Source organism: Thamnophis sirtalis, unplaced genomic scaffold, assembly GCF_051295495.1.
Source record: "Thamnophis sirtalis isolate CommonGarterSnake01/CBP01778 unplaced genomic scaffold, rThaSir2_p1.2 scaffold_4, whole genome shotgun sequence".
In the NCBI taxonomy this organism is placed as follows: domain Eukaryota; kingdom Metazoa; phylum Chordata; class Lepidosauria; order Squamata; family Natricidae; genus Thamnophis; species Thamnophis sirtalis.
This window is the reverse complement of record NW_028261384.1, coordinates 115,787,463-115,802,277: the sequence shown is the minus strand read 5'-3', so window position 1 is coordinate 115,802,277 and position 14,815 is coordinate 115,787,463. Positions and strand designations below refer to the sequence as shown.

At 43.7% G+C, this 14,815-nt stretch overlaps 1 protein-coding gene across 1 annotated transcript in view; it reads right to left on the bottom strand.

Annotated features, from left to right (window-relative positions):
- GYS1 (glycogen synthase 1) overlaps nt 1-14,609 on the bottom strand; it is a 48,034-nt gene extending 33,425 nt beyond the window's left edge. Inside the window, exons 1-3 of the mRNA XM_014053311.2 lie at nt 14,511-14,609; nt 13,374-13,557; nt 3,414-3,595 (exon numbers count right to left, since the gene is read on the bottom strand). Of these exons, the coding sequence (XP_013908786.2) occupies nt 3,414-3,595; nt 13,374-13,491 (300 nt within the window). The 5' untranslated portion in view covers nt 13,492-13,557; nt 14,511-14,609. The remainder of the gene's footprint in view (nt 1-3,413; nt 3,596-13,373; nt 13,558-14,510) is intronic.
- Between the last annotated feature and the right edge of the window lie 206 nt (nt 14,610-14,815).

The window sequence follows — 14,815 nt, the reverse complement described above, 5'->3', positions numbered from 1 at the left end:
CTGAAAAAAATGACTTATCACTGTTGTTCACACTTACGACCATTGCACCTCATGGTTACATGGTCAAAATTCAGACATTTGGCAACTGACACATATTTATGACTGTTGCAGTATCCCAGGAGCATGTGATCCCCTTTTGTGACTTTCTGGCAAGCAAAGTCAATGAGAAAGTCAGATTCGCTTAACAACTGTGTTGCTAATTTAAGAATTGCAGTGATTCACTTAACAACTGTTGCAAGAAAGGTTGCAAAATGGGGCAAAACTCATTTAACCAATATTTCACTTAACAACAGAATTTTTGGGCTCAGTTGTGGCCATAAGTTGAGGACTTCCTGCATTGGTTTACAAGGAAGTCTCTATGTTGGACTGGCCAACGTATTACAAAACATATGTTTCTATACTATGAGCATGTGGCATGGTGTGACTCACAAGGAAATATGGTCTACATCTTTTTCAACTTATTAAAAAATATTACTGTATCTAAAAACCAGGATTCATCAAAACCTGAATGGTGGAGAGCAATATGCATGGGTTCGTCCAATGGTGGTTACGAAACACTATAACTTGGAATGCAACGAGAGCAAATAGTAAAAAAACATGAAATTATGATAGGAAGGGTTATTGCCCAACTGCCATTTTATAAACTGTTTTATAATTGTTCAACACTAAACAGGAAGTAAGACAAGAATGGGTGACCTCCCCTTGATTGCTTAATGCATTCATGGATAATGCTTGAAATTATTACAGTTGTGTAGTTTGGGGACATTAATATATGTGCATTTTTGTGTGCATAAATGATTTCCAACAAATATTAGACAGATGCACTTAGTGCATTATATGATGCACTAAGAACTACGGCTCTAAACACTCTATTAGAGCTGAGGTAGTGAAGTGGTCAATACTGAAGGCTAATTCTGCTGACTGCCAGCTGTGTGAAATTTGGCAGTTCGATTCCCACCAGCTCAAGGTTGTCTCAGCCTTCTATCCTTCCCAGGTTGGTAAAATGAGAACCCAGATTGTTGGGGGCAATATGTGAAACTGTGAAACAGTATATAAGTCTAAGTGGTATTGCTATTGCTATCAGAAACCAAAGTTCTTACATTTGACAACAAAATGAACAATTGTAAATTATTCACAAAGAGCAAAAATAGATGAATTTGCATCCATGATGGTTATTAAATATAAAGAAATGGACAAATTTTAAGATGTGCAAATGTTGAAAAAATACACTAGTATATGGTCTATTATGAGAATGTCTATTGAAAAAGATAAAACGGATGCATATTAATATAGATTTCTGCCTACATTTTACATGGAAATGAAAGTTGAGTATGTCAGAAGGAAAGAAGCAGGATGAGAATGGAGTTCTTAATAGTCAAGATTCAATCAGTGCTGAATGGATGAATCAAATATAAGAGAGACTTCTAGGAAAAATACACATGGAAATACTTTGGTCATGTAGGAGAAATTAATATTGTGTTTCCCTGAAAATATGACATGTCCTGAAAATAAGGCCATGCCACATTTTTCGGGTGGGCAAAAATATAATCCCTCTCCCGAAAATAAGCCCCCTGGACACCCCCCCCTCTCGCCAGGCAGAGTGCCGCTCACCAATCTAGTAGTATCCTGAAGGTGCCAAGTCACGGGAATGGGGGGGAGGCAAAAGCGCTCGCGTTGCTTGGCGCCTTTGGGATACCGCTAGATTGATGAGCGGCGCTGGAGCCAGCTGGAGAGGGGGGTTGCCGGGCGGCTGCTCTTTTGCGACCAGGCTCCTGAAGAGCCGGGCAGAGCCTCAGGGGCAAACGGCTGTGTTGTGCTGTCACAGCAGTTCAACACAGCAGCCATGAAGTGACCACACTCACGAACAGCCATCCGGCAAACCCCCTTTCCAGTCAGGCACAGTGCCATTCACTGACCTAGGGGTATTGCCAAGCCACCTGAGTGCCTGTTCTCTGCTGTCCGCCTTCCACAGCTGGTACCTTCGAAATGCCAGTGAATGGCACTCTGCAAGGCTGGAGAGGGGGGGGGGTTGCTTGAGCGTCTGTTCCGCTCCCGCTAGTGCTCCTCCCAGCCTCATGATGCCCTGGTCCACTCTCTCTGCAGAGCCAGGGCACCTCCGCCTGCTGCCGCTGCCGTCCCAGCATGGCTTTTTCGGCGGCTTCCAAACCGAGTCTTCTGGCACTGGTTGCTCTGGGTGTACGCTCTATAGTTGTACGCTCTATGGTTGTACACTCTAGGAGTACACTCTGCCGGCAGCCGGTCCACAACCATAAAGCATACGGCCAGAGCGGCCACTGCCAGAAGACTGGGTTTGGAAGCCACTGAAAAAGCCATGCCTGGATGGCAGCAGTGGTGGCCCCCTGGCAACCCCAAAACAATAAGCTCTCCCCTGATAATAAGGCCCAAGCCATATTTTGTGGGTCAAAAGAAACACGGTAGGGGTCACATTGCCAAACAAAGATATGAAGAAAGAGTGAATGGAGTGACAAGAAGACCAAGAAAGATATGGTTGGATGGAGTTAATGAGATTCTCAAAAAGAGCAAGAAGTTTAAAGAACAAAAGAAAACGTATAAAATTATGTATGCATATAATTTGCAAGGGCTGTTGGTTAGAATATAAAAATGTAGTGATGGTATTAAGAACTACAGATAGTCCTTGACTTATAACAGTTCATTTAGTGACCATTCAAAGTTATAATGGCACTGAAAAAAGTGACTTATGACCGTTTTTCATACTTACAACCATTGCACTTGATCAAAATTCAGACCCTTAGCAAAGTAACTCACATTTACGATGGTTGCAGTGTCCTGGAGTCATGTGATCACATTCTGCAATTTTCCGACAAGCAAAGTCAATGGGGAAGCCAGATTCACTTAACAACCATGTTACTAACTTAACAAATGCAATTTCACTTAACAACTGTGGCAAGAAAGGTCGTAAAATGGGGCAAAATTCACTAAACAAATGTCTCAATTAGCAGCAGAAACTCTAGCCTCAATTGTGGTCGTAAGTCTACCTGTACTTTTCTTACAATGCTTCATTTCTCCAGCTTATAATTTCTACACTTTTTCTGCGCTTGGCATTACATTGGTTAGTCCAAGATGAAACAGCAACCTGGATATGTATATATGCATCTATGTAGATTCCTCAGAGACAAAGTTATCAACTTCTAGTCTCTTCTGACTTGAAATTCTTTCTTTGCAGCCTAAAAGTAGAGCATCTACCTATCACCCGCTATCTGACATCCCTTTTAAACTAGAATTACAATGAACTGAACTGAATATTATTGATGTACCATTGCAACCACAAACATTTCTCCCCAATAGAGGCAAGGAATTGTTTATGAGAATTAACTTCGCTGAGGCCCAAGCCCAACACCTTCTTCTTCACCCCGCCTCCTGCAGTCTCTTACTTTACATCCTTTTGAATTCATGGAGTCCATGGTTCGACGAATGGCAGGGTTGGGAGGTTCTATCAGCTCCACCTGTGTGCGCACATTCAATTCCAGGTAAGGCCCAATCAGGAAGTAATTCTCGCCCCATTCATCCAGTGTAATCTTGGCTTTTGTTTGGATAACAGTGTAGATCCCACCAACTAAAAGAAAAAAGAATAAAGTATTTGTTTTCTCCTTACATGTTTGTAAATTACGGTATCCTAAGCACCCACTTTAGCCAAGAAGCTTTAGAGCAATTTGCTGTAAAAAAGCTTAGCTGGCTGGGAAATTCTGGAAACTGAAATAGAATAGAATCCTTTATTGGCCCAGTGTGACTGGACACACAAGGAATTTGTCTTCGGTGCATAAGCAAAAGTTGTTGCCAAAGTTGGGAAAATCTGTTCTAATAGATTTATTTAATGTAATTTATTCTTCTACATTGTATGGATGTGCTAACTCATCCTGAATATGTGACAAGCAATATAAACCTGTTTAAAATAAATCTAAGTAGAGATTTCAGTATCTGATCAGTCTACGCTCACTTGACTTTAAATGTGAAATTCATTGTGGCTCCAGGACAAAGAAGCATATTTTTTTTCATACAATCCCTTTTAAATTACTGGAGATTTTGCTAATGCAATGTTTATAACCATGCTGCTGAGGAATTCTGGGAATTGTAGTCAATCACTTATCAGATGAAGATCGAGGTAATCTGATCAAAGCTGAATTACAGCATTCTTAACAATCTAAATATGGCTTTAAAAGTACAGTAACTTTGATTAATGCATGGATAATTGGCCTGCTGTTGGCCTATTAGCCCCAGTAGCTGTTTCAGTAACTGAAATGAGCTAAATTTAGAGACCTTCTAAAAATAATTTGGAAGTTGCATGTAATTTGTACAAGTTGTTGGTGAGCCTTTATGTTTGCATTCCATTTTTCTCCCATTGTACTGAGGGGTCTTTGTCAAAATCTCTGCCTATTGTCTGTTTACAGATTCTTTTTAAAGGTCTCATATTTCTGTGAGACCTTCCCAAATGAGCAAAGTGGTAGAGAGTATCAGGGAGATTGATTTGGTCTTTTAGTGACTTATGACAGGCGGGTGGACTCTGGAGGTGATTAATGGTTTCCTACAGAGAGCCCCAGCACTTTAAAGAACCCTCTTCTTAAGAAGCCATCACTGGACTCCACCCAGTTGGATAATTTCCAACTTGTCTCCAATCTTCCATTTTTGGCGAAGGTTGTTGTGAAGGCGATTGCGCGGACAGCTCCAAAGGTTTCTGGATGAAATGGATTATCTCAACCTCTACCAGTCAGGATTCAGGCCTGGATTTGGGACAAAAATGGCATTGGTTGCATTTCTGGATGATCTCTGGCGCGAGTGGGATGAGGGTAGTGCATCCATCCTTGCTCTTCTTGCTCTACTTGACCTCTCTGCGGCTTTTGATACCATCGACCATGGTATTCCCCTGGGGCGGCTTCAGGAGATGGGAGTGGGAACCTTGTGATATCCTGGTTCACTTCCTTCCTCTATGGCCGCTCTTAGTGTGTGTTGATAGGAGGGGAGATATCCAGCCCTCTCCCACTGCTTTGAGAGCTTCCGCAGGGCTCGGTACTCTCTCTGTTCCTGTTCAACATTTATATGAAGCCGCTGGGTGAAATCATCCGTCACCATGGACTGAGGTATCACCAATAGGCTGATGATACTCATCTGTATGTCTCGGCCCATGATGAGTTAAGTGATGCCGTGTCCCCCCTCTCGCAACGCCTGGAGGCTGTTAGGGGTTGGATGGGGAGCAACGGGTTGAAACTAAACCCTTGCAAGACCAAGTGGCTCTGGGTTTGGGGTTCGTTGGCTCAGAGAAAATTGCCATCTTTGGGCTTCTGTGCCAGTTATGCCCTTTCCTGGACCAACAGTCCCTACTCACACTCACAGTCACTCATGCCCTAGTCCAGTGATGGCTAATATTTTTTGGATCATGTGCCAAAAGTGGGGGGAGCGCAGGCGTGCCCACACCCATAATGCTATATGTGCACCACCAGTGCTCATGTGCCCCCCTGCGCATGCGTGCACGACCAGCACTCCCCCCACTTTTGGTGCGCTTTTTTTGCCCTCCCCAGGCTCCAGAGGCTTTCTAGGTGCCTGAGGATGGCGAAAAGAGACTCCCCAACCGCCCTGGAGGCTTCAGTAGCTTTCCTGAAGGCTCCAGAGCGCGAAAAATGGCCCTACAGGAAACCTGAAAGTTCGGGAACTGTGACTTCTGGTTTGTCCATAAAGGCTCCTATGGCCAAACCGGAAGTCACTTCCAGTTTGCTCATAGCTGTTTTTTGCCCTCTGGAGCCTCATGGAAGCCTCCTGAAGGCTCTGGAGGGCAAAAAGCAGCCTACTAGTAAATTGGAAGTCCATTCACGAAGTTTCAATTTGCCCATAGGGCCGGTTTTTTGTGCTCTGGAGGCTTCAAGGAAACCTCTGGAGGGCGAAAAACGGCCTTAAAAGAAGGCCAAAGTCAGCTGACAGGGTAACTCCTTGCGTACTCTAACACAGTGTTTTTCAACCTTGGCAGCTTGAAGATGTGTGGACTTCAACTCCCAGAATTCCCCACCCAGGGGAATTCTGGGAGTTGAAGTCCACACATCTTCAAGCTGTCAAGGTTGAAAAACACTGCTCTAACAAATGGCTCCATCACGGCCCTAGTCACTTCCCATTTTGACTACTGCAATGCGCTCTACATGGGGCTGCCCTTGAAGAGCATCTGGAAGCTCCCGTTGGTGCAAAATGCAGGAAACACATGGATTTGTGCAGACCCCGGTGTGCAGATGTATCACCTCTCCTGTGGGAGCTGCATTGGTTGCCGGTTTGCTTCTGGGTGCAATTCAAGGTGCTTGTTGTCACCTTTAAAGCCCTTCATGGCTTGAGACCAGTTTGTCTGAGGGACCATCTCTTGTCAGTCACATCTACCCGACCCATCAGAGCAGGGAGCCAGGGAATGTTGTGGGTCCCTTTCTGAGGGAGACGTACCTAGTGGGACCCAGAAGGGCCTTCTCCGTGGCGATTCCCTCTCTCTGGAACATCATTCCCCCAGAGATTAGAACGGCCCCCACTCTAATACGCGTCCGGGAGGCGCTGAAGATCTGTACTGCCATCAAGCCTGGGCAACCCAGGGCAGGATGGAGCCCATTAAATGCCTCATGTGAGCTGCTGTCGCTGGGGTGGGTGGGAGGTAATTTTGTTATATTGGACCATATTATTTTATTTGATTCTTTTTGTTAGTTTTTATTGTTTTAAATGTGATCTTATATTCTGTAAGATGCCTCGAGTCGCCATGGGTGAATAGGAGGCAATATAAATTCAATAAATAAATAAATAATGAAATAGATTTCCCAAAGAAGTTAACTTAATATCATATTTATGACCTTTTTGGTCCCGATAAAGATCTTGATTATTCATTCAAACCTTTACAATGCTCTCTCTCTAGTCTAGATCTCACATTTTTAGACTGTGCTTCAGGTGCAAATGTTTCATACTGTTATTTTATACTTTGTATTTTTGAGACGCTTGAAGATCCAGCTTAAAATGACCAACTCTTCACCAGAAAGCAAAAATTAAATGTTATGATCAAACTAAAACTCTTGATGTTGAATTCCCTTAAACAAAGCATGGTTTTGTCACCCCACATAAAAGCATAAAAATGGATTATGGAAGCAGGCAAGCTGTTATTCTAACAGGGACGATTGCTGAAAGAAGAATTGAGTTCTTAGCCCTTTGTCTCTCCCTCTCCGTGTGTGTTTGTGGTGTGTGTGTGTGTGTGTGTTATGCTATACAATTACAGCCAAAAGACCTTTCTTCATATATTCAATCTCCTCTAAGTGGCTGGATTCCAACCCCCTTCCTGGGAAGCAGGCAAACCCAGCCATCACTTACAAACCACTGTATTTACTTTACTTTCAAGGACCCTGGCTCCCTCAACTAAATTCTCCTCCCCTCTTGAGGAGCCTAAGAATCTTGGCTCTTTGCTTCCTCTTCCAAACAGGGAGTTTTACAGGAAAAGCAATAAAAGCACCCACATGAATATTCTATGAGGGAAGAGCGATTAGGAAATAGCTCTGCAGAATACAAGAACCTGAAACGTTGCAATGGAACCAAACAGAGCCTGGATTGTGCCTAGAGATGAAGGTTTCGAATCGTGAATAAACAGTAATGTCTTATTGCTGAGGAACTGTGTGCATTTAGAAAGGTTTGCCCAAATAATCCTTAAAGCGGCCTTTCGTGCCTTATATGTGTCCACTTCTCCCAGATTTTAACAGTCACCATACTCTCTGGAAAACTTAGGAATTGAAGTCTGGAGCATACTTAGGCTGGGGAAGACTTCTTTAATGGACACAATTGATTCTCTTTGTGATATCTTTTCTGTATCATAGCAGAACAGCTAGAAAGAGAATGGGCATTTTGCAATGGATTTGCTCTCAGAAGCAAGAAAATGAAAAATGAAATATTTTCCATGAAGTCCTCGGCCCAATCCTTTAACCTTGATATTTTCTTGAAAGAATGACAGCCGATAGCTTCTGAAATCATTTTCTGGGCCCCTATAAACTTCTCTGAAACGAATCATTGAGAAGAAATATTCTGCAACTCTGCTAGGGGAAAAGGAATCCAAGAATATCTTAAACTCTCAAATTCCTAATAGCACATTGCTCCCCTACCCCCATGATAGAGAATCTGTGGAATGCATGCCCAGCATGTATGGCCTTGCCTGTTTGTTTTCTGGGTTTCTGACGTACATGTGCGTGCAACAACCAGCTGTTCTTCGTGCGCATGCCAGTGCCGGCCAGCTGATTGTTGGGTGTGCCAGAACCCAGACTTTTCCAGAGCAAGATTCCTTTGCACACAGCAGTGCTGAAACCTACCCTGCGCATGTGTGCCAGCCATTTGATTGTTGGGCATGGAAGTTCGACTTTTCTGGAGTTTGGGCCCGACGAGTGCGTGCGCACACAACATTTCCGTGGGTCCTTTTTGGCACTTGGTGCTGAAAAGTTTCGCCATCCCTGTCCTACCCATACCTACAACCCTAAACTCTCTTCTAAAATGTTAAGCAGCGCTCCCAATTCTTTTACTCACTCTGTAACAAAAAGTAAGCACATGGCTTGGAAACAATCATATCTTGCTTCCTGATTGCCTCACTACTCTCTCCTTCCTCTGTTGGTTCAGTATACTAGATTTTATGTTGTAAGCAGCGCAAGGCAGAAACCCGCCCTCTCAAAGTCCACAAGATATCAAACACTCTAACAGCAGAACAATGAATAGCAATAGCAATAGCAGTTAGACTTATATACCGCTTCATAGGGCTTTCAGCCCTCTCTAAGCGGTTTACAGAGTCAGCATATTGCCCCCAACAACAATCCGGGTCCTCATTTTACCCACCTCGGAAGGATGGAAGGCTGAGTCAACCTTGAGCCAATGAGATTTGAACCGCTGAACTGCTGAACTAGCAGTCAGCTGAAGTGGCCTGCAGTGCTGCACTCTACCCACTGAGCCACCTCGGCTAGTGAACAAGTCCAGATTAACTAACACATACTCTGCTAGAGAGAAGTTCCTTGAAGATGGACTCCAGTAGGAGTCCGAAAGCTCAGAAGACAAAACCGCTGGTCCCCGACCCAGATTGGATTCTACAATATTATCCTGGGACACATACATACATTCATCTTCATTTGTAAGACCAGATTAAATTCTTTTTCAGACACCTTTCTTGAGCATCTGCCCCCAAACATCAGAAACCCGTTGCCCTCAAATGAAACAATTCTCTCTTCCAGACAAATTGATCGTTCACCTCGTATGCTATCCTTCAAGATTTTATGAGACCTTTATCCAGATTGATCTAGATAAAACATTCATCAATAATCCAGGTTTTGTTGCCATATCTCCTTGGCTGGAATTGCATTTATATGACCCAGCCAGCCTACTTTACAGGGTTCTTGATGTGGGCACAAAATTAAGGAAGGAAGCTCTTTTGAGAACCCGGGGAAAGTTGAAACACACATAATAAAAATAAATAGAATAGAATAGAATTTTATTATTTGTATGCCGCCCTTCTCCGGGAGGACTCAGGGCGGCGAACAATTCAAGGGGGAAAAAGGGGAACATAAAAAACAAAATACAAATAATAAAAGTAAACAACAGTCGCACAACCATACATGTCGAGAGGGGAGGGAACTCATCACCCCCAGGCCTGCCGGCAAAGCCAGGTTTTGACGGCTTTTCGGAAGGCCTGGAGAGACGTGAGGGTCCGAATCCCTGCGGGGAGTTCATTCCAGAGGGCCGGAGCTGCCACAGAGAAGGCCCTTCCCCGGGTAATAGCCAGGTGGCATTGGCTGGTAGATGGCACCCGGAGGAGGCCAACCCTGTGAGATCTAATGGGTCTGTGGGAGGTAATTGGCAGCAGGCGGTCTCTCAAGTACCTAGATCCAATACCATGAAGGGCTTTATAAGTTACGACTAGCACCTTGAAGCGTATCCAGAGACTGATCGGTAACCAGTGCAGCTCGCGGAGGATAGGTGTAACATGGGTGTACCGAGGTGTACCCACAATCACTCACACGGCTGCGTTCTGAATGAGTTGAAGTCTCCGAATACTCTTCAAGGGCTGCCCCATGTAGAATAAAAATATTCTTATTTGTTTAAATTGATGGAGGGACTTTTCTCTACTCCTGTCCTTAGGAGCAAATGAGATTGTTGGGAGTGCTGGTGACAAGCAGAAAGCAACTTCTGGAAAAAATATGGGGAAAAAAGTGAATTGGGAATAGCATTCCTACAAGGGAAAAAGTTAGTGTGCAGATCAACACTTTTTTCCCTGTCTCTTCTTTTCCAAAAAACGAATACTGGCCAATAATCACCTTTGGACAACCAGATACGTTGTACAGATCCATAATTCATATCCTGAGGCTTTGAAAGAAAGATGTTACCAGAAACCACCAAAAAGGATAGTCGTTCTTCAATGCTTCCTTCAATAATCAAGTGAATGTCCCACCAGCTCTGGCTGGCCTTCCTACCACATATCAATTACATGACATGCTCTTCTAAGGCATTTTAGAACAAGGTAAATGAAGGCCTCTCACACAGACACGACAGGGCATTGCTTCTCTTGCTATAGCTCTAGGCCAAGTCTCATCTTGGAGCTGCAGTCAGGTTGTCAACCAAAGGTCCAGAGGGGGGGAAAATGAGCAATAAGTTGAACTCTGTCCCATTTCTCCACTGGGTGCCTGCATCACAAACCCAGGATTCTGTATCCTGCATTCCATGATGAATGTAGTCTATACTGAATGTATTTGCAATCTGTTCAGAAGATCCAAGGCTTCTCCAAAAAGGTTCTTGTCTGAAGCAAAGAAACCCCCTATGCCTCTTTATTCTTACTTGCTTACTTGGACATAAGCGATGAGAGAGTTCTGTAAAATGATCATAGGGCGAAGGACAGAGATAGGCCACAAAATATGCAGGTAGCCTTATCTGAGGGAACAACCCCACAACCAAGGAATCTACCTTATTCAAAGGCCGAGATGGCCCTCATCTTTGTATTCTAACAAAGACTATCATCTGTAGTAGCAAAATGATGCCACTCATTGAGAAGAAAAAGGCCATATCTGTGGTAAATTCTGGGGGAAATCTGCCCTATGCAGATTTTTTTTAAAAAAACTGTACGTAAAACATCATTTTGTGGGGAAAGATCACAAAGTCATTCTATTAATAGTTTGTTGTGAAGACATTAAAAACAGAGGAAATGTATGAAATATAGAGGCAAAAAGCTTGACTAGCAGCATTTCACGCTGCAACATTTCGTTGAAAATACAAGTGGTTGACTAAAATATTTTTCTGACATTCTTGGTGAATTCCCTGATAAAATATTTAAGGTGAAATGTGGCATTTAAAAAATCTAATAGGTTTCTTTACATATAGGTATGTACATTCATAAAAAGACATAAGCCAATTCTTTTGCAAAAATGACAGTACAAATTCCATTCAGGAGGATTCACTGCATTAAACAGATTCTGGTTTACAACTGTTATTCACCAGAGTCCCTGCGTGCACCAACAATTCTGTAGGTTTGTTGTAGACCATGAGTTCTAATCCTGTTTTAGGCATGAAGTTAGGTGGTTTACATAGGCCACTAGGCCAGTCATTCTTTCAGCCCCAAGACAAAAGCAATAGTAAATCACTTCCAAAAATGTTGCCAAGTGAACTGCAAGGACTTATGCAGGTATTCACCAGGAATCAAGAGTTACTCAAAGGTATACAGGCAAAAGCCCCTTTTTGCTAGAATTAGAAGCAGGACTGTTTAAAGAGGATCCTGAGTCTCCTACATCCTCCATATGTTCGGTAGCTGGTAGCATGATCTGCTCTAGAGAGCTTGGTAAAATAATCCAGGTAGAATAATCTTTAATACATTAAAAAAAATCATTATATGGCTGGGATGGTAGGGAAGATTCTGCAAACTGGCCATCTTTGGTTATCCTGGCCCAAAGTTGAGTATCTAAACAGGGATGCAGTTTCTCAAGGAATGAACAACATTTCAAAAAGTTTATTGTGCAGGGGAGGTTGTGGTGGTGAGGGTTGTATGTACAAATATATTGTATGTGTAATATATGTATATGTATATACATATATTACACATACTTATTGAGTACACATCAAGAATATGCATAGCTGATGCTCAAAATTTAAGCCAGATCTTTAATTAACTTCAAAATTGGTTATTCCTAAAGCAAGCGCGTGAGACTAGTTTTTATAGTAACATTGACAGATATTCAGATTTACTGGGAATCCTTATCCTTTTTAAAAGAACATAGTGCTATTCTAGTTTTTTGACCCAGTCTCTTTACTACAGGGAGAGTCATCCTGCAATGCTGCCCTTGGGATCTCAGTGCCTTAAACTTCCAGATGTGTAGCAGCTGATTCCAGAAGGGGATCTTCTCAATGAACACACAGTGACAAGCAGCTTGCTGAACTGGACTTCCTTGGAAATGTTCATTATAATAGGCTACTGTCATCTCAGGCAGCACTAACCCACAAATGAAAAAATTATGGATGGGAGGATCTGAGAACAGCAAAGGGAGGGGAAAGGCCTAAGGGATCTCCTAAAGTGCTGAGCAATGTTGCTTGGAAGGAACTGCAACGTTACATGAACTTCCTTTCCCCCCCAAATGGGTGTTTCTTTTTAAAAAATACAAACATTTTGCTTTAACATTCAGCATGCCAGTCAATCATGTTTAAAAAGAGACCCAGACAGCCAGTTTCCCAAAGACCCACATACTGGTCAATTAGGCCTTATCCTTTCCTACCTGCTCATCCAAGGGTCTTTGGCCAGCAATCAGATAAGTCTTTGTTTCTACAGGTAGTCTTCAACTTACAACAGTTCATTTAGTGACCATTCAAAATTACAATGGCACTGAAAAAAGTGACTTATGACCGTTTTTCACACTTACAACTGTTGCAGCATCCCCATGGTCATATGATTAAAAATTGAATGCTTGGTAAGTGGTTCATATTTACAACGGTTGCACTGTCCTGGGGGTCAGATGATCCTCTTTTGCAACCTTCTGATCAGCAAAGTCGATTTGGAAGCCAGATTCACTTAACAACCATGTTACTAACTTAACAAATGCGATGATTCTCTTACCAACTGTGGCAAGAATGGGCTCAATTGTGGTCGTAACTTGAGGACTATCTGTAGAGACTCCATTCCCAGGTGATACTTGAATTCTGGTCTCAGTTCTTTCAATACTGCTCATGCTTTGGCTTGCAAATAGGCTCTGTAGAACCTGTTTCCAGCCACATTCCCAGCAAGAAATGTAGGCTGGAAGTGCAGGCCTTCCAAATCCCAAACACTCTCCTCCACCAGCTTTGGAAACCTGATCATTTCCCCAAGATCTTCTTTAAAAATAGTCATCACATACCTTTATTGGCTACCTCCCAAGCCACTTCGAAAAGAATGGCATTATCAAGGTCAAGTTCATCTTCCCAGTCCTCCAACCCAGAGAGGGAGGTCACGGACAGGCTGCGAGTCAGTGGCATGGCCTCTAGAGGACGAAAGCAAGGGCAAGAGGATTTGGGGCTAGGGAGGGGGTTTCAGTGCCTAACCTGGAGAAAGAGAAAGGAAGATGTGGTCAAAAGATAGGCCAACATCTGCTCAGGACACTGCAGAAGGTAGCATTTTAGAGCTTCTCTGCATCTTAGTTCCTAGTTTTACCTAAACTTCCCCCCTCCTAAATACGTCATGTGTCTCTTTTGCAACCTTGCCCAGCCGGCTGACGGCCTACCTTGCTCTAAACCATTATAAGCCAATCCCCCCCCCTCCCCTCCTTCTGACTCTTCCAACCCCTCATCTTTGCGATGCTTGTCTTTTTAGTCTGGAGTAGCAGCAACAGCTGAGGGAAGGAATAGGGTAAGATGGTGGAAATCGCCTGGCAGGGAGAAGGTTGCAACAGATTTATGTCCCGGAGCTTTCCAAAGGGGGGTTTCATTTGGGAGTTAGCCAAGAGACTCCGTATGATTCCTGGATGCAGCCAGGAAAGAAGAATGCTAAATCATTAAAAGCAACTCTTTTAAGACAATGGGCTGAAAGAAACGGTGGCCTCCCAGTCCCATCCCCGTTTGACACACTGGGTCCCTTATTTGGACAGGGTGACGTGCAAAAAGGAAAGAAGAGGCAAACTAAGTTCCTTTCAGGGGCTGCAGGAAGCAGGGACGGGAGCGGGGGGGGGGGGAGGAATTGGGGGGAAATCTCAGATTTGGGCAGACCAAATTTAGGTCTCTAAGTTGCCCGTTGGGGACGGAGGGTTTTGCGAGGGGGAATTTTACACTAATGACAACGGGGGTGGGGGGTGGGGGGAGAGATCAACGTCGCAAGATTTGCAGAGGAGCATTGAAGCATTCAGTCCCGTGAGAAATCGGGGATGCAGGAAGGAGCTGGGAATGAATAAAAGGTTGTATGCGTTAGAAAACAAAAAGCCAGCAAGATTCTCTGGGCCTGTAAAAGGGATGCAGAAACCCCGATCTCTTGGCGAAGTCTGGGCAATCCCGCTCGCACTTACCTCTCGGGAGCCGAAGTCTAAGGACTCCCAATCCCCCCCACAACCAGCTCCACCGCTAAGACCTCGCAGACCCCGAAGCCACGCCCAGGAGGATGTTCCAAGGACTTAAAGGAGAAGCGTAGGAAGACGCGCGAGCGTGGGGAGGGGGGTAGAGAATTGAGGCTTCCTGAAAATTGCTTTCGGTAGAGGGGAACTCGAAAGGGAGCCCAAAAAATAAAAATAAACAGGTGGGATATAACTAATATAAATATATATTATTTAATTATTAATAATATAACAATACAACTGCAGCAACAGAGTGGTGA